The sequence below is a fragment of the Vombatus ursinus genome, unplaced genomic scaffold, assembly GCF_900497805.2.
Source record: "Vombatus ursinus unplaced genomic scaffold, bare-nosed wombat genome assembly UNPS02014773.1, whole genome shotgun sequence".
In the NCBI taxonomy this organism is placed as follows: Eukaryota; Metazoa; Chordata; class Mammalia; order Diprotodontia; family Vombatidae; genus Vombatus; species Vombatus ursinus.
The window spans coordinates 18530685-18550092 of record NW_020954551.1 but is presented as its reverse complement, the minus strand read 5'-3'; the positions used below and the strand labels follow the sequence as shown (position 1 = coordinate 18550092).

The following is a 19408-nucleotide window of genomic DNA, read 5'->3' as shown; positions in this document are numbered from 1 at the left end:
GTGCCTGTGTGCTGAGCCTCACCCTTAGGTTCCGTGTGTGCGCCCGTGTGTGTGTGTACAGCCCCTCGCCCCTAACTGCATGTGCGCGTGTGTGCCTGTGAGTATGTTTGCAGCCTTCGTCCCTGGACTCCGTGTGTGCGCGTGAGCCACGGCCTCTTTACGCGCGTCGCGGGCGGGCGGGCGCAGCAGTGACTCATGGTGGGGCTCGCCGAGCGGCCCCGGGCTCTTTATAACGGCTCGCCTCCGGAGGATGCTCCGGGGAGCCGCCCAGGCAGCTGGGCTCTCCTCCTCTCCGCCTCTCGCCTTCGCCACCGGCGCTTCCAGTTGTCTGCTCTCCCAGCCCCTCCTTCCGCCGGCCTCTCGTCTCCCGCGCGCTCCAGACTCGCCCCAACGGTCCCGACGGTCCCGGGGCTCCCGTCGGTGCGCTCCTTCCCTGCCCGTCTGGGCGCTCGTCCCGTCCGCTCCCCTCCGGTCCAGGCGTCCCCTGCCACCTCGTGCGCCCCGAGTCCCATTGCCTGGCCCCCTCCAGCGCCCGGTAGCAGCCTGCACGCCCTCCGCTCCCTCCGCCTCGGCTCGCTCCGGCTCTCTGCCCGCTCCCCGGGCAGAGGGCGCCATGAGGACCCCGCGCCGCGCCCCGTGCTCTCCGCTGACGCTGCTCCTGGTGCTCGGACTCCTGTTGCTCCTGCCGCCCTCGGGCAACACCGCCGTCATCACTGGGGTAAGAGGCGCCTGCGGTCCTACACCTGCCCCGGCCCCACCCTACCCTGCTCCACCCCTGCCGGCAGGGAGCTGGTAACACCCAGAACCCTGGGCTTGGGTCCGCAGGCAGTCTGTCCCTCGGCCAAACTCACTGGCGAAAGGAAAGTTGTCTGTTGACCCGTCTATCCCGCCGCCGTCTGAGTGTCCGCGGTTGCAGGGACTGGGGCAGGAGAGTCGTGGCGGTTTGGGGGCGCCAGGCTTCGAAAGGACGGGGGTGGGGCAAGAGCGAGGGAGAGGTCTGTACCTTGTCTTCGGTTTTGACACTGCGTGGAGTCTGCTCCGAGAGAGACCCTAATGCACCCTTGAGCTTGACCCCTGCAGCTGTCTGACCCCCAGAGCAGGGAAGCGACCCCTTTCCCCCTGCCCCCGGTTGCCCAACCTCTCTCTCAATTTTGGTGGCTCCGGTTTTCCGTCTCATTTCCCTCATTATTTTTTGCTCCTTATTCGTGACCCCCACCCCCAAATAAAAATGCAGAGATCCACTCTCCAACCTGAGTCTGAGCAGCAGCAGCGAAATGAGCTGGAGGCACTTTGTTCTGTTCTCTTTGTGCAGCGTTTGTATACATTTCTCTGTGGGTACCGCTCTTCTTTCTGAGGTTAGCTTTGAAACTGTTTTCCATTACCGAGTCTTGATCATTAACGTGAAAACCAGAGACTACGGCTCCTAACTCTTGGGCTTCTTTTTTTCTGCCGGTTTTGCTTAACCGATTTTTAATTTTTTTATTCTGAATTTCACAAACACCGAATAAAAGGAGTATTTCCATATACAAAGCAGAGCAGATAATGAGAACTGTACGTGAAACCGCAAGTCTCTATTCCATTACTTAGTTCTTTAGCGAAATTATGGAGTAATGTTTTCTTCTTCCCTTCCCTACCACCCCAAAAAACCCAAACCCATGAATATTGTTTAAACATAGAAAAATGACAGAAGTCTTCATTTTTTTTTTCTTGAAAGGGAAAAACTAGTGTAACTTTTTTCTCCAGTGTTGTGTTAAATAGTTTGTCCTCACTGGAAAAATTTAAGTAACAAAATACCATCACCAAGTTTAAATTTAATAGTACAGTCCATTTTCCATTTGGAAAACTATAGTCCTCAAAATTGTAATCGGTCGAATTGTTTTATACACCTGCTAAAATACTCAAGTAATTAAAACCGCTAGTTTCACTCATTAGAACAATTTGTGTTTTTGAAATGATTATAACTGGTACATAATATGTACCTTGAAAATAAGGTGCTTTAATATCCAAGTGATTTAAAATTTTTTTCCAATGGTTCAGAATTCACAGTATTTCACAAAGAAGACCCTGTATGGTAATTACTTGCTTGCTAATAAAAATGTGCCTCTGACTCCCCTTTAGCCAGAAAATGACTCTGTCAATAAGTTAGTTGAGCTTATGACGTTTTGTGCAGTTTTGGACCTTAAGGGAAGGGGTGTTCTACTTAATTTTAACTGTCTTGCAGAAACTTATAAAACCTCTTAGTAAAAGATGCTGTTGCAATATCAATAGATGCAGAGTGTCCCAGAAGTCTTAGTGCAGTTTTAAGCTTAGACTTCTGGGATATTCTGTTTATTCCAACCCTCTTACAGTGTGTCATTTGAATGAATGTCAGTAGGTTAAGAATAAAAGACATTAGAGAATGTAAAAACCAGCATATTCACCTTTATAAATATAATTTGAATAAAGCAAAGCATTTTATCATTTTTCTGAATAAGATGAATGACTCTCATAATTTATTGTACATGTTAGAGCAATTTTATTATCCTGGATTGTTTTTTAAAGTAATTTTAAGTATTACTGATAAGCAAAGGAGAATTTATATCTTTGTTTCCCTGATAGTCAAAGTCTGGATGGAAAGTGGAAAAGTTGATCAATTATCTGGCAATGTTGTCTTCACGATGTCAGACGTTAAATTGTCTGTGGCATTTTTTGTCATTATTTGAATTTTTGTTTGTTCTGCTGACAAAGCCAATGAAGCTTCAGAGATAAAGATTTAGCACATATTTAAGCACAAAAACTATAATGCTGATCATAAATGTTTTTATTTTAGATAGACATAATTAGAAAGGGATAGATCTATTCATACAGATTTAAGATAATTATTGTATGAAAATGAATTTCTGAAAAAAATATTTGTACATCTATGACATCAAACATTCAGATGAAAGGTTAAGTATTAGTCAAACATTTGGATATTTTTTCATTATAACTCCAAACACCCAGATAATTGATTAAAAAGCTTGCATTTTCTCATATCTGTTTGGTTTTAGACAGACATCCTAACCACTAGAACTTAAAAGTTGGTCACTTGAAGAACAAATCATTGTAGCATTGTAATGTATATCTTTATTTTGAGAAATATGGCTACTATATTGGCTGAGAAATTTGAAGAATAATTTTAGCCATTTCAGGTAAACATAAGTTATGATTTGTAGTAAATTAGGGACTTAGCTGTTATCTCAGTGTCCTGTAGAAGTGTGATATAGGATGAGATCATAATTTGAGGTCTATTACACATGTAAAAATGTAATATACATCTTTCTTATTCTCTATTTTTAAAGTACATTTTCTAACATGTTTTAGATTTACCATAACATATTACTTTTCATATTTAATGATGTGTTGAGATTCCTTCATGTCATTTTTGTTGTATCTTAATTTAATTCTATGTTAGGATTTAATTTTTATATTAGGATGGTGCATCTGTAGGAATCAGTGTTTAGGATTCCTTGTCTGAGTCAATTACATTTAGTCATCTGATGCTTTCGATAGGGAGGGATGAAAGCACCCATTGGTTTTACCATTTTATAGAGCTCCTAGCTGAATGATTTGGGTGATACATAAATAAAGATATTCTTCTAAACCAAAATCTTCCTACTTAAAATTTACAGACTTAAGGCAGTAGTTGTTTCTAATTAATAAAAAAAGGGGTCTTAATATGATCATACTGGCCTCTATAAAGGTTATTTTATATGGAGAAATTGTAAATGTTAAAGGACTAAGATAATTGGACAAGAAAAATCAAGCGGCATAAACTAATTTGGGAAAAATGAGCACTTCTGAAATTCATATTGGTGAATTTCTGGATGTCTAGCATTTCACTCTACTTCTGTAGACTTTTAAAATCCTTTAAAACTCAGGCCTAAGAGATTCTGCAGTTAATAGTCATGAAATCTTGTTATTTAACATATAGTTCGTAATGGCCTTGTATGGTGTAAGAATAATACATGTGGTAGTTTTTCAGTTCAAAGGCAATTCAACCATAAAATGCTAGAAACAGAAACTTGATTTTACATCCTTACATTTGAGGTTTTAATAAAATAGGGACAGTGTTTAGTCCTTTTTGAAACAGTATATGTAACTGAATACACACATATATAATCATATGTGTGTATGTATGTGTGTGTATGTATATATGTACGTATGTATCTACTCATAGCATTATATAGCATGTAAAGGTTTGCAAAGTACTTTATAAATATTATTTCATTTGATCCTCACAATAACCCTGTGAAATGGGTGCTATTATTATCCCCATTTTATAGTTGGGAAAACTGAGGCTGATAGCACTTAGTGACTTGCCCAGGGTCACATAGCCAGTAAGTATCAGAGGCAGGATTTGAAATCCTATCTTTCTACCCTCAAGCCCAACACTCTATTCACTGTCACCTAACTGCCTACTCATAAGTTACCACAACTCAAGAAGCATTTGTTAAGCATCTACCACGTGCCAGCCACTGTATTGGTCATATTATTTGATCACATTATGTTTAGATATTTTTTTAAAGAGTAAAATGTCCTTTGCCTAATTGATTCTACTTATTTCTTGTTTTCAGGCTTGTGACAAGGACCCCCAATGTGGGGGTGGCATGTGCTGTGCTGTTAGTATTTGGATCAGAAGCCTCCGAATGTGTACCCCAATGGGCAACGTGGGAGATAGCTGCCATCCTTTGACTCGGAAAGTTAGTATTTGACCATGATTCTCATACATTGGTATAATTGACGGGGGAATGAATAATGGTCTTAAGATACGAAGGCCTGGGTAGCATGGAGAACAACATTGAAATGTGATGTTTTGGGCAGTTCTACTCATATATTGATTCCCACCTGTAAGGGAGGATAGAGTAGATGACAAAAACCCTAGTAAGAAGGACTTCAGAAAGATTCTGATTAAGCTTAAGCCATTTATTTCATAGTACAAAGGGAAAAATTAATATAAAACAGAAATCTGTTTTGCTGTGTGTGAAGTCACCCTAAAATTATACAGGGTAAAATTTAATTTAGGTACAGAGCCCATAATACCTTGGTATATGTCTCTTTACAAAACTAGGTTTGTCTAAATATTGAAAAAAGTGAATGTCATATTTATTCATAGTGCACAGTCAAATGTGTTCTTATTTTTCTGTTATCACAGATATTCATTGCATTACTCAGTTTTAAAACCATTTTTTTAATTTTAATTTTGATTGATGGTTCATTTATTCTACCATTTAATGTATCAATGATACATGTTGATTTATACCATAATCATTTCCCAATGATGGAAAGTAATGTATTAACATCCCCTTTTACTCTCCTTGCAACAGAAAGACAATTAAGCAGCCATATCTAACATCATATGCATACCTGTAATCTTCCATCTCTATGGAGAGGAAAGAAGTGTATTTCATTATTTTTTTTTTCCTTTCTGGACCAAAATTGTCCATTATTTGGTCAGGGTTCAACTGTCTCTCATTGCAAGAAGAGAAAAAAAATTGGTAGGTGTCATTAAAAAGGAGACACTATTTTCACATTTTAAGCTTGATTGAATATTTTAAAAAATTTGAACTCTTTGTTCAAAAAGGAAAGGAAAGTTTTTTCACATGTGGTTTAAAGTTTAAAACTGTAACACAGCCAAGCATTTTACCATCTTTCCTGTACTCCATGGTTACAGGGAAAAATTAATGTTGCTGCTCTTCAGAGGGAATTTTAATGTAATAAATTTTGACCAGTTGGCTTGTTTTTAGTTCTCTGGGTTTATATTAAATAATATAACTTGGGAGTTGTACATGAACAGCTGAGCATGGAGTTGGCTCTTCAGCTTTTCCATAGCTTCACTGAGATATGTTTCTGGTTATGGTTAAATTGTTCCTCCACACCCTTATACCACACAAGCTTCCTTGCCACTCTCTAATAGTTGTGTAAAAAGAGAGGAGATTCAAGTGTTAGTCATCTATTTCAATGTCAACTTATTGGGAGGAAGGTCAAGGTGCTACTTACCATCATTAGCATTTTGTTAAGGTTCTTAATCAGTAGTATTGAAAATGAGTCATTTGTAGGTTTGTATCAGTTGTTCAGATGAGAACAGTTTGGTTTTTTTTTTCATTTTTATTTAAATTGTCTCTGAAAAATGTTTTGCTTTACATAGGATATTATTATAAGCAAACTCATCAAATGGCCTTCACAAAAATTATTGAGACTGGTTACATGATATCCAAACAATGAACTGAAAAGAGTAAAAAAAAATAAAAAACCTATCAAATGAATATTTTTGGCTTAATGAAGGCAAAAGAAAAAATGTTACAAAAGTTAAAAAAAATCTAAAAATTGAATTTAGCCCAACTGACTTGTGAGTTTACCATATGAGGTGTTTGTTTCAGTGTAATTCCTTAGCTGAGTCCCCTGAATCTTGGTTATCTCAGGGTCTCCACCTGATTAGACACCATCTGCAGAATTGTATTTAATTCTGAGTACCACATTTCAAAATAGGCGTTGATAGACTGAGGGGCATCCAGAGGAAAACTACCAAGATTGGTGAAGGGCCTCAAATCATATCATGCAAATATAAGTTGAAGGAACTGGGTGATATTTAACAAGAGAAGAAAAGACATGGGGAGACGTGACAACTGTCCTTGTGTTTTTGAGGGATAGTCACATGGAAAAAGGTTAGACTTGTCCAGCTTGGCCCTACAAGGAAGAACTAGGAGCATTAGGTAGAATGAAAACAGCAGTAACTAGGACAGGTCAATTGGGGCATTGACCCCGAATGCTAATACTTAAAGGGCAATAATAGTTCTGGAATTCCTAAAGCAGGGGTGGGGAACCTGCTGCCTCAAGGCCACATGTGGCCCTCTGGGTCCTCAAGTGCAGCCCTTTGACTGAATCCAAACTTCACAGATCAAATCTTTTTATCTAAAGTGTTCAGAAACACCTGAATTTCTATCTCATTAGCCAAAATAATTCTTTGAAACGGGAAACTATCAGATGGCCTGCTTCCTCCCATTCCTTTGTCTTCAGGACTCAGCCCAGCTGGGGTCCACTCCTCCCATCTGGCTCACTTTGCTCTGTAATCTCCTAGTGGACTCCCTAGCAGCAGCCTTGTAGACAGGTAGTCCCCACTAGGAGTGACAGTTTTGGAGGCTCTTTTCTCCCCTCAGGACAAATCTCTACCAGAACTCAGACTCCTCAAAAGTTTCTTGGTGGGTACTTTTCATTCTTCTTACACAGTACATTTTCTGATGCTTGGCTTCGGATGCCAGTAATGCTAATTACAACTCTGGAGGCAGTTTTGGGCTTGAGGTTAGGAAAAAATGTGCTAACATTTTGAACTCTTCAAATGAAGAATGGGCTGCCTTGGGAGGTAGTGAGTCCCCCTCTCACTAGAGGTCCCCAAGCCCACAATGGATGATCACCTACCAGGCATATCATAGAGAATGTTGTTCAGTTATTGGCTGCATTTAATGGTCTTCCAATTCTGAGATTTTTTTCGTATGTAAACTTCATCTTCTCTCTGTAGGCAGCAATACATTTTCTTGTTTTCCTGACGCTTCTAGTAATTAAGTCCATGAAAATAGCATCTGATTTTTCATTATGAGTCTTCTTTACAGTCTGATTAAAGTATGTTGAATGTCTAACATATAGCCAGGGTCTGCAAAGGAGGACAGGATATAGAATTGGAAGGTACCTTAGAAAGATCTCTTAGTCTGACCTTTTCCTTTAACAGATAAAGAAACAGAAATTCCATATTGTTGGAAACTGAACAACTTTAAAGAGCATTCAATTTATCAGAATAAAAATAAGCACTGACAATTCTCAAACACTTTACTGTTTGTAAAATGCTTGACATGTTTATGTGATCAGATTAGCTGAATTAGATCTAGAAGGGTTGTTAGCGGCTGTAGAGTTCTCATTTTACAGATGAGGATCAGAAAGGTCACATAGGTAGTAAATATGAGCCAGGATTCAGGCTGGGATCGTCTGATGCCAGATCCACGATTCTTTCATTTGACCTTGATAATAAACCTTTAAGGTAAGTGAAGTTCAGAAACTGAGTAACTTTCTCAGAATAACAGAGGCAAGATTTTAGCCCAGGTTTTCCTGATTCTAATCTAGTACTTTATATACTATGGGCCAACATTCAAGTACACCCTTAATATATTTTTGAAGGCAGAGAGGGGAAAGTTAGCTGGGAGAAGGTATGGATTAGTGATTTCATTACTGTAAAGAAGACATCTCTATAAATGCCCATCTACAAGAATTCTGTAACCTGTAATCCTAGAGAATTGTCTACAGCACAGAGTTTAAATGACTTGTCCTCCAGGAACACACAGCCAGTATATGTCAGGTTGGAATCTAAACCTGGGTCTGTCTGAATCTGAAGCCAACCTTGTATTCACCACATTGCTTCTTTCAAGATTTTGTTGTGTTGTTATTCAGTCATTTCACTCATGTTTGACTCCTTGTTGCCCCATTTAGGGTTTTCTTGGGGAAAAAAACTGAAGAAGTTTGCCATTTCCTTCTCCAGCTCATTTTACAGATGAGTAAACTGAGGCAAACAGGGTTGAGTGATTTGCCCAGGGTCACATAGCTAATAAGTGTCTGAGACAGGATTTGAACTCAGATTTTTGGGACTGAACCCCCGGCACTACACCACCTAGCTGCGACTCTTAAGATTAAATGTCTGCAGTTATCCAATGGAAGAATGTATAGAAAAAATTCTGTTTGATATGAAAGATAAATTACATTTTTTTAAAAAAATTGATGGATAGGTTGTCAGGAAACAGAAAAGTGGGACTAAATGAAAGTTATAGTTATATAAATTTCAAACTTTCTGTTTTACTTTAGCTCGGTCATTGCTTTTAAAAAGATGGAATTAAAGGTCAGACTTAAAAGAATTGATATCAAAAAAAAAAAAAACCCAAGAATTGAAATCCAGGAAAATTTGTTTAAATGTTTTTCTTTTCCTCTGAGACACAAGTGAATCACTAACATTTTCATATTTGACATTTATATTGCGAGGCTAAAACTTTATAATTAGATTTTTCATTATAATCTCCTATTTTGACAATTGGTGGTAAAAACAGAAAATGTCCACTATGCTAGAAAGAATAATGCATAGAATTTGACAGTACTCTTTCCCAGGTGAGATTGTAACATTCTTGTCACGAATTCTACATAGGGATACCCCACCTAACTGTCATTCTTTGATTCTACAAAACTATCACGTGAAAGTCTGATTTTCTGACTTGCAAAAAGAAATGTTAATCAGTTGTTCTCAAACTGCAGTCAGCTGGTAAAGGCTACCAAGATCCCTGCCACCTTTGACACTGTAAATTATTCCCTTCTACTGGATACTCTCTCTTCTCTAAGTTCTCGTGACACCACTTTCTACTGGTTCCACTCTGTCTGACCACTCCTTAACATCCATTGCTGGCTCTTCATCCAAGTCATACCTAACAATCCTAGGTGTCCTCCAAGACTCTGCCCTGGACCTCCTCTCTCCTCTCTGTATTCTGTGGCTAGGTGATTCATCAGCTCCCATGGGTTCAGTTATCTCTATACAGATTATTCCCAGATCTGTGTATCCAGGCCTAACATTCCCCTAAACTGAAGTGGATGTCCCATAGGCATCTCAAATGCAACACATCCAAACCAGATTTCATTATCATTTCCCCCAAATCCTGGCCTCTTCCTGATTTCCCTGTTAAAGTTAAGGCCACTCCTATCTCATCAGCTGCCCATGCCTTCAGTCTCAATGCCATCTTCTATGCCTCACTCACCTTGGTCCCACATAGGAACAAGATTTCACAACAAATTAGCTGTCATCACATCTCTTCTATGGGTCTCCTTCTCTCCAGTCACACAACCTTTACACTGGTTCAGGTCTTTATTACCTCACACCTTGACTACTACAATAACCTTCCAATTTGCACTGTAACTTGTCTGTTTCCACTCCAGTCCATCCTTCAATCAGCTGCCAAAGTGATTTTTCTAAGACACAGATTGTACCACAACATTCCACTACTCGTTAAACTCTAATGGCTCCCTATTACCTCTAGGATCCAATCCAAAATCCTCCATTTTGCATTTTAAAACCTTCACAACTGGCTCCTCCCAATTTTTTTTTTTTACATTTCACTCTCCTGCATATACTTCATGATACAGGGATAATGGCTTAGTTGCCCCCGGCCTAGTCTTCAAATTCGACACTTCATCTCTTAACTCCTCTTCTTTCCAATAAATGTTCCACATGTCTAGAATGCTTTCTTTCTTCACCTCCAATTCCTGGTTTCCATGGCTTCCTTCAAGGTTCAGCTCAAATCCCACCTTGCAAGAGGCCTTTCCTTATAATTGGGGTTCGCATATTAATACCTACAGATTCAAACAGTTACATAATAAATTAGCTACTTTATTCCCATTCAAATTAGTCATATGAAGGGGTTGAGTTTCAATCTGAAAGTTTTGTATGCATAGTGATTTTTTTGTATTACGCTTGATTTTCCAATTGAAAATTTTTCTTCTTTTGCAAATATTCACTTTTGAATTAGCTTCCATTATTTTTCCATTTATTTAACAGATACTTATTTAATGCCTGCTGTGAATGGGGTACTGTGCTAAATTTTACAAAGCTCCAAAGATAAATAAGATATGATCTCTTCCTTCCAGGAGTTTTCATCAGTTAATGGAGAGGATGTGTACACAAATAACCAGAGTATTCCAAGGGTCCATGACTTCATTGATATAACCCCCTGAGTCTCTGTAGGCTATCCTAGTCAGTTGCTTGCTATACGATAAAAGAAAATGTGGCAAGTGCATAAGATAAGTAATTAGAGGACTTTGCTTCTGTCTGGCTTCAAAAAAGGTATGGGCTATGGAGTAAGACCAAAAGTCCAGTTTGAGTGAAGCTTAGTGTATATGGTGTAGAATAATGAATTATAAAGCTGAAGAGGCAGATAGGAGGACAGTTGTAGGGGGCCCTGAATGTCAAGCTAAGGAATTTGGACTTTATTTGGTAAGCAGTAAGGAATCATTGAAGATTTTTGAACATTTCAGTCATGTGTCAAGACATAGCGATTGATGAATTAATTCAATAGTCCATTTTCTATAGATCATATTCTGGAGAATATGCATTTTTCACCCCTGATGCTTTTCTGATTGACCTAAATGGTTAGGTCATTGTCTTTTCTAGTTTTGTGGATTCCCCCTTGAAGGCCTTTTTACTAGACAAAAGCTTGTTTTAATTATCATAATAATGGTAGGGACTGGATCTATGATTTCATTGGTGTAGAGAATTTCCAGATGAGGAAACTTCCTATATAAATACTGTACAAGTGGATACCTACTCTGCAGTTTACTGTCTTAGAGAGTCGCCTAAAACAAGAAGAGGCTAAGTCATTTTTCTGGTGTCATGTAGCCAGTAGGGGTCAGAACCAAGACTTAAACCCAAGGCTTCCTAGTTTTATGACCACCTCTCAATCTGCTATATGACGTCATCTGAAAATAGTTACATCTAGAGAACCTCACCTATCAATAGGGAATCCTTTCATTTGGACTTTGTCTCAGATAATTTCTGTGACACTGGTGAACCCTTTAAGTTAATGTATCTTGCTGTTAAACATCTCACTTGATGTCAGTAATTAGCAGATCATTGAAAAGGTTATCTCCATAATTGAATTTCAGAAGTAGTCTTATACTGATTTAATGTATGTGTGGGAAAGAACGTGTCTAATGAGAGCCTGCAAGGTAATATTTTGTTCTACCAAGCCAAATACATTTATAAAAAAATAAATAAACTGTAGACACAGTGTGATCTTATATTCTGTATGCCTTCCAGTCAATTGTTTGACTGACATAGGACGTGCTACACAAAACTCTTATTCACTTCAGTGGTTTCATAAGCATTATACAGCAAGGTGGCACAGTAGGTAGAATATTAAGTGTGGAGGCAAGAAAACCTCAATTTGAATCCAGCCTCAGATACTTGCTAGCTGCATGATCCTGGGCAAGTCACTTAAACTCTGTTTGCTTCTGTTTCTGCAATTGTAAAATGGAAATAATAACAGCACTTTTTCCAAGGGTTGTTGTGAGGATCAAATGAGATAGTATTTGTAAAGCACTTAGCACAATGCCTGGCACATAGTAAGTGCTATATAATGCTTATTCGCTTCCCATATCTTCCCTTCATAAGATTAAGAACAAGAAAGAATCTTAGCGATCACTTGGTCAAAATTCTTCATTTTTAGAGATAAAGAAACAGTATTGATTTGCCCAAAGTTTCATGGTTAAGTGACCAAGCAAGCATTCGAGCCCAGGTCCTCTGAATTTCCATTATGTTATATTGCTTTCTCTAAAACCAATTTAGTGTCTGTCCCTGGGTGCTCCCTTTGGTCATTGAGGATCTGGGATGTATGTTGGAATTAACTTCTGGACACACCAAAAGAAGGCAACCTGATCATCTGTATTTTTTTTTAAATTACGTGACAAAACCAGTCTGATCCTTTGGAGTCAGATGTTTGAAAAGCCTTGAAAATTTGCCCAAATCCATGGGCTTAGGGTGTGCAGGAAAAAAAGTCAGATATCAAAAAAGTCAGAATATACAATGTTCAAAATAAAAACGTACACCCATTTCCCCAACTCAGTATCCTGCTAGTAGAGGACTCCCTGGAGAAAACTAGCATTGGTTGTGTGCCTGGTGGAGTGTTGGAACCTGCCTGAAAGGAACTTGCAGAGGGAGAGTACCTCTTGATGTGGTAGTGTTCATTTAACCTTTAGTAATAATAAGGTTAATAATGAGAAGTCCAGCCTGTTGGGCCTTTTCTTCATGGATTTCACTTCAAGCGTTCACGTGAAAGAGAGTTTTGTGACACATCTCATTTGATGAATAAGGCATTTAATAAATAAGTAGTCTCCCATAGCACCTGTCTTCTAAACAGTTCATGAGGATGCCCAGATAACCTTGATAATGTTTATGTCTAAAAGTTTAAATATTCAGACTGAAACAGAAAAGGAAATGAGACTGGGGTGGGGGCAAGGGAGTTAGAACTTGGGAAATAACAAACTGTCTCTGATGCTGTCTACTAAGTATGCCACGTGAGGAAACATGAACTGAGAAGATTAACTGAGAAGTTTTAGTGGTTGTAGAAATGACATGGTTTTGGCATGTTGTTTTTGCAACTGTTGTCACAGATGGGTTTTATACCCTCAGTGGGTACATAGAACTTCCCCATAAAGTTTTTATAGAAATGAGAAAGCAGGAATTATGCATAGATTCATAGTTATTAGTAATGTCTTGGTCACCTTTCTGTGCTAAAAGCCCCATCCTTGTTCTTGCCTTTTTTTTTTTTAATAGAATCCTCATCTCCCTACTTCTTTAGGTCTCTTGAGATTGGATCCCTAAATGGCTTTAATGTTCTATCTCCCTTCAGCATGGATTTCTCCTGTATATATTTGGTTGCATCCAGCTGCTATTGCCACTTCCTTCCTCACACAATAAATTAGGTACACCGATGGTAGAGAGTCCAAATGTGATAGTTCTGGTTTCCTTAATGAGAAATTAAATTACATTATATTAGATCACTACAAAAATGCCAGTCGTATGTTTCTTGTATCTAGTTTGTCATTGTTCTAAAACCACTGATTTTGAGTCGGGAAAACCTAGATTCAGATCCTGCCTCAGACACTATGTAACTGAGCATATCACCTAACTTCTCTGTACCTCAGTTTCCTCCTTTGGAAAATGAAGGGATTGGACTCAATGGTTTCTAAGGTCCCTTTGAGCTCTAAATTTATGATCCTATGAAGAGTCTTAGTTGAATCTTCTCATCTGCCTTTTGTTATTTTGTTAATCAATGCTAATGAACAAAAAACTAGTGAGATAAATTTTGCATTGTGGTTGTAGAATTTTTAAACAAATCTGTATACTAAACCAGTGTTGTGCTTGGCTACTACATGTTTCCACTTGTGAAGAAAACTAAATATTTGCAGATTGTGTGGGTTCCTAGATTCATTAGGCCTTCTCTTTGTGGTGTTTGTTTTGTGTTGATTAAACTTTTCAAGGAAATGGTAAATGATGATGTCAGTTTCTTTGCTTTTGTCCATTTCCTATTTTTTCAAAGTCAGTTGTTTGTTTAAAATAAGTCAGGTTGGAGCTGCTGTCATTATAATAAATGCATTGTCTTCTTTGCATTATCTTTGACTCTTACTCTAAATCCTCAGGGACCCAAATACACACATATAACTGATTTTTAAATAATGTGAGTAATTTACAGTTATGTATCTCTTTGGAGTTTACATACATTATTTCATTTTATTTTCACAAGTCTGTGAGGTGATAGTACAAGTCTTATCATTCACATTTTAGAGGATAAGAAACTCAACTTTAAAAAGATAAAGTGACTTGACTCAAGTCACACATAAGGAGGAGAAGGAGGAGGAAAAACAGAAAGAAGAGAAGGAGGAAAGCAGGAGGAATAGCTAATATTTACATAGCTCCTTAAGGTTTGCAAAGTGTTTTACATGCATTAAAAGAGCAGAGGTGAGGACAAAATTGTCTCCTGACTCCACACCCAGTGTTTTTTCTATGGCACCACAGCGGTCTACGATCTGGAAGCAGTTATTTCCTGCCTATTGAGATTTAGTCAATTTCCTTTTTTAAATTTAATGCTTATCTTATCCAACACCTTCTGACTTTTAAAAATTTAAATTTTTTTCAACTAACAAAAATCTTATTTTCTCTCCTTTCCATCTCTTTGGAAGAACTTGTTTTAAAAATAAATATGAATAGTGAAGCAAAACAAATTCCTACTTTGGCCATGTCCAAAAAAGCCTCATTTTGCACCTTGAGTCCATTACATCTCTATCAGCAGGTGGGTGGCAGGCTTCATCATCACTCCTCTGTAATCATGGTTGGTTATTGCATCATTCAGAAGTCTTAATTTTTTCAGAGTTGTTTGCTTTAAAATGTTATTGTATAAATTGTCCTTCTGGTTCTGCTTACCTTACTCTGCAGCAGATCATATGTCTTCTCAGGTTTCTCTGAAATTATATCTTTCATTATTTCTCATGACACAATGGTATTCTATTACATTCATATACCATTTATTCAACTAGTCTCCAGTTTATGAACTTATGACTTTCTTTTTTGGGGAAACAATCACTGTTTATAGGTATGAGTAGGGGTGTGCTAGTAAATGTTTAACAACCAGCTCTCCAGGGGAAAAAAAAACACACTTTTCACGACACACTTTTCAGTTTGATCTGCATCATTAACATTCTCTCCATCATCTTCTTAAGCCCAGACAATTGACAAAACAATAAATCAAGCCCTGATTTGTAGCATTTGCTTATTTCTGAGGCATAAATGCTTAAACTGAAAATTTAACAATCAACTCTGATTGAAACTATCTTCAGCCATCTCCACAGTATAGGCTTAACAAGTCCTTGGCTTTGTGGATCATTTCTTGACTTGAACTGTGTTCTCCAACACAACTGTTTTGCCATCTTCCCTCTGCCCACTCTTGCACCGATACTGCTGCATATCAAATTCTGTATTTGTTTAGTATGATGGGCCCTATCAAGTTCTTCATACGAGTCAACTTCCTCATTCTCATTGACAAATAGAAATTACTTTTCCTACACAAATAAATAAAATAATAACAAAAGTACATCTTTAAAAAGTCACAATGCAAGTTTTACCAATTAATAAAATAAATATTTGTTTAATTAAATTTTAAAAACTAGAAAATGAGTAGTATTCATTAAACAAAAGGAGAAACTGAAATCAGAGAGAGAGAGAGAGAGAGAGAGAGAGAGAAAGAGAGATGTATATGGTAGATAGGATACAGTATAATTTGCCCTGAGGGCAAATGCCTTTAGGGATGGTGCTGATAACAGTTTCCCTTCAGGTCAGAGAGAAGTTATGAAATAACTGTAAATCAGAAGGTAGGCTATGATTCCCAGAAGTCCATGCAACTGTTTTAGAATTCTGACCTCCCTCTCACATTAAGATATACTTTGAAAACTATAAAGGACTTTCTTCAAATTACAGCCCACATTTATTACATAGGGAAAGGAAAAATAAGTTGTACATCACAGAGTTTTGGAGTCTCATGTACAATTCTATTTTGTATATGAGGCAGATGGGTGAATATCCAAAGGATAGAGCACTGGGCCTGAAGTCAAGAAGACCTGAATTCAAATCCAACCTCAGATAATTAATAACATCGGGACTCTAGGCAAATTATTTAATCACTATATGCCTCAGTTTCCTCATCTGTAAAATAGGGATAACCTAGCACTTACCTCTCAGGGTTATTATGAAGATAAAATGAGATACTATTTGTAAAGTGCTTTGTAAACCTCTATGTGCTATAAAAATGCATATATCATGCATTTCTATGTGCTATATTATGTGACATTTTGCAATTATATTATACTATACTATAATACACTATATTATATTATATTACAACATATTATATCATTATATTGTGTGATTATTTGATTTGGTGTCTATTAATTTCAGAATTTAAAAAAAATGAAAACTGAAACAAAGCACTTCTCTCACATTAATCCAGTGAGGTAGTGGATCATGTAAGCTTTCCACCCTTTTTAGATGTGGAAGCCTTTCAATATGTATTTGACCAGTGGTGTGCATTATTAATAACCTGATTCTATGGAAATAGATTATTGATTATATAATTGATTATGTATATTATATATAGATTATATTATATATGTAGATGATATATATTATATATTGATTATATAATTGATTATATAAAGCTTATTTGCTTTTCAATTGTAGAAGTTTATATTTTCAATCCTTAAAGGCAATATTTTTCTATATCTTTACTGTGAAAATATAATAAATTCTGTTTTCTGGCATCTAGGAAAGAGGAAACTGTATTTGCTATGCTATGTTGGTCTGGGTAGCTTAAGAAATGATACTCTTCTCTAGGCTGTATAAAGTGATAGATTTATTTGAAAAACTCAAAGAAAACAAAAAAGACAAAGTATCAAGTGCTTACTAGGTAATGCTAAATCAATCAACAAGTGTTTTTTAAGCACCTGATGGATACTTTGCTACTCATTAGAGATACATTTCCCAGTTCTTGCATTTGGTGCTGCTGGGGCAGCATGTACATATATAATATAAGTAAGTGCAGGATAAGTTAAAGAGGTGCTAGGAATTAGAAGGATTGGGAAAGCCCTCATCATGGAAAGATTTTTGAGCTGTGTGTTTTGTGTTCTATAATCTCAGAATTAAGGCAGTGAGGTGGCGCAGTAGATAGAGTGTCAGCCCTGGAGTAAGAAGGACCCAAATTTAAATCTGACGTCATAGACTTAGTAGTTGTATGACCCTGGGCAAGTCACTTAAACCTCATTTGCCTCAGTTTCCTCATCTATAAAATGAGCTGTAGAAGGAAATGGTAAACCACTCCAGTATCTTTACCAAGAAACCTGAAATGGGGTCACAAAGAGTGAGAGCCAACTCATTGACTAAACAGCAAGTCTCAGAATTAAGAAAGACAAAATACCTGGTCTATTTGTTTTCTTTAACTCCATTATATCTATTTTAGTACACATGTCATCATTTATATAGATTTTATTCTTTCATGTCAGTAGATTTATTAGATTCTTTCAAAAATTTAGGATTAAAATATAAATCTTTTTTTCTCAAAATTCATCTGTGACTATGTTGTGTTTATTTCCAGGTTCCATTTTTTGGGAAGAGAATGCATCACACCTGCCCTTGCCTGTCTGGGTTGGCCTGTGTACGGACTACATTTAACCGATTTAGATGTTTACCCAGGAAATAATGATCACTTTTGAAATGGAATCAGTTAAATGTGGACAGCAACTTAATGTATTTAAAGTTTTTCTTGTGATTGTAATGACCAAGTTATATGCTAGGAAAAAAAATCCTATTACTTTCTCCCTTCACAAGCATCAAAAATGAATATATCTAAGCCTAAGCAATATTCTTAGACTTGATTTAAAAATGATGGGTTTTTATGGAGATAGCATTTTGAATAGAAATGTTGAAAGTAAAGTATTATGGACTAGATTGTCTTTTCCACATTCATTTCATTTTATAAAACCAAGGCCAGAGTCTCTACCAGAAAGATAAGGAAGAAGGTAATCTAGTGTAACCCAGGGTCAGGAACCAGCTGTAGTTTAGCTGCATCAGCTTGTGGGAGTCATAGGCCTGGTGGAGAAGTTGTACCATCTTTCCTGGGCTGTGATTGCCAGAAGTCTGTGCAGGTATCCCAGAACTTCTCCAGACCTACAGGCAAGTTGGCTGTAATTCAAAGCTACACTCATATTTGATGACCATTAAACTGTCAGGAGGAGGCTAATTTTTTTTAGGTTTTCCCATTTCCCTCATCACAGTTCCCCAAAAAGATACACATTTTTTTTTGTTTCCATATCTCTCAATCCCCAGGGCACATTAAATCTCAACTTAACTATGACTGATCTCACAACTCATTCTTCTCCCTGATGCCTCATCACCCTACTCAGATTCTAAGTTGGCATTTACTGAATGTCCACCTGTGGCGGAAAAATGTCCACCTTCCACCTTTGGTGGAAAGTCCATCAGTGCTGGCCTTTTGGGTACTTAGTGAAAGCAATGGAAAAAGTGAACAACTGATTAATCTAACTCCATGTCTTTTCCCAGAGTAGTAAAGGTCTCATGGGCACAGCAGTCAAAAAAGTGCTATTACCTTCGAACGAGCTAACCATATGTAATGAAGGTGTACTGCCACTATCTGTCTGAACCAGGAGCAGCAAGTTCTGCTGTTAGAGAGATGTAAGAGCAAAGAGAATAGCGAACCAAATTAATGTTTTCTTACTTTTTTTTGAGTTGTCCCTCAAAGTCTTTTTTCTTTCTCATAATAGAATTTCATTTTATGAATGAGACATTTAGATATACCATAGAACATGCCATCCAAGAGGAAGAATTTATTTTAATCTGGCATAAAACTAGTTATACATTTGAAATAATATGTATTAAAATGTCACTTGTATTTTCTTTGAAACTTAAAGGTTTATTGTAATGGGTTGCTTAATATCTTGTCATTTGTACCTGTATCAATATTGCTGTGTAAAAATTCTGTATCAGAATAATGACAGTATTGTATATCATTTGATTGTAATATTATATCCTTATTTTTGTCACAATGGTCTCAGTTTTTATTCCAACAAGTGAGGATAATTTCTAAATAGGTCACACTCCAAATCCAATGAGGACTAAGAAGCCGGTAAAAATAGAGCTATTTAGTATACATACAGTTTGAGTTTGTGCCAAATGAAATTTTACGAGCATATATTTCAGAACATTCAAAAACCAAGCCCAATATGCAAGTAAATGTGACAATGGAACTTAAGG

General features: G+C 37.4%; 1 protein-coding gene across 1 annotated transcript; it reads left to right on the top strand.

Annotated features, from left to right (window-relative positions):
• Positions 1 to 613: 613 nt before the first annotated feature.
• Positions 614 to 17955, top strand: PROK2 (prokineticin 2). Its single transcript, XM_027863657.1, has 3 exons — positions 614 to 718; positions 4596 to 4721; positions 17733 to 17955. The coding sequence occupies exons 1-3, from the start codon at positions 614 to 616 to the stop codon at positions 17835 to 17837; spliced, it is 336 nt and encodes a 111-aa protein (XP_027719458.1). The 3' UTR covers positions 17838 to 17955.
• The last annotated feature ends 1453 nt before the right edge of the window (positions 17956 to 19408 follow it).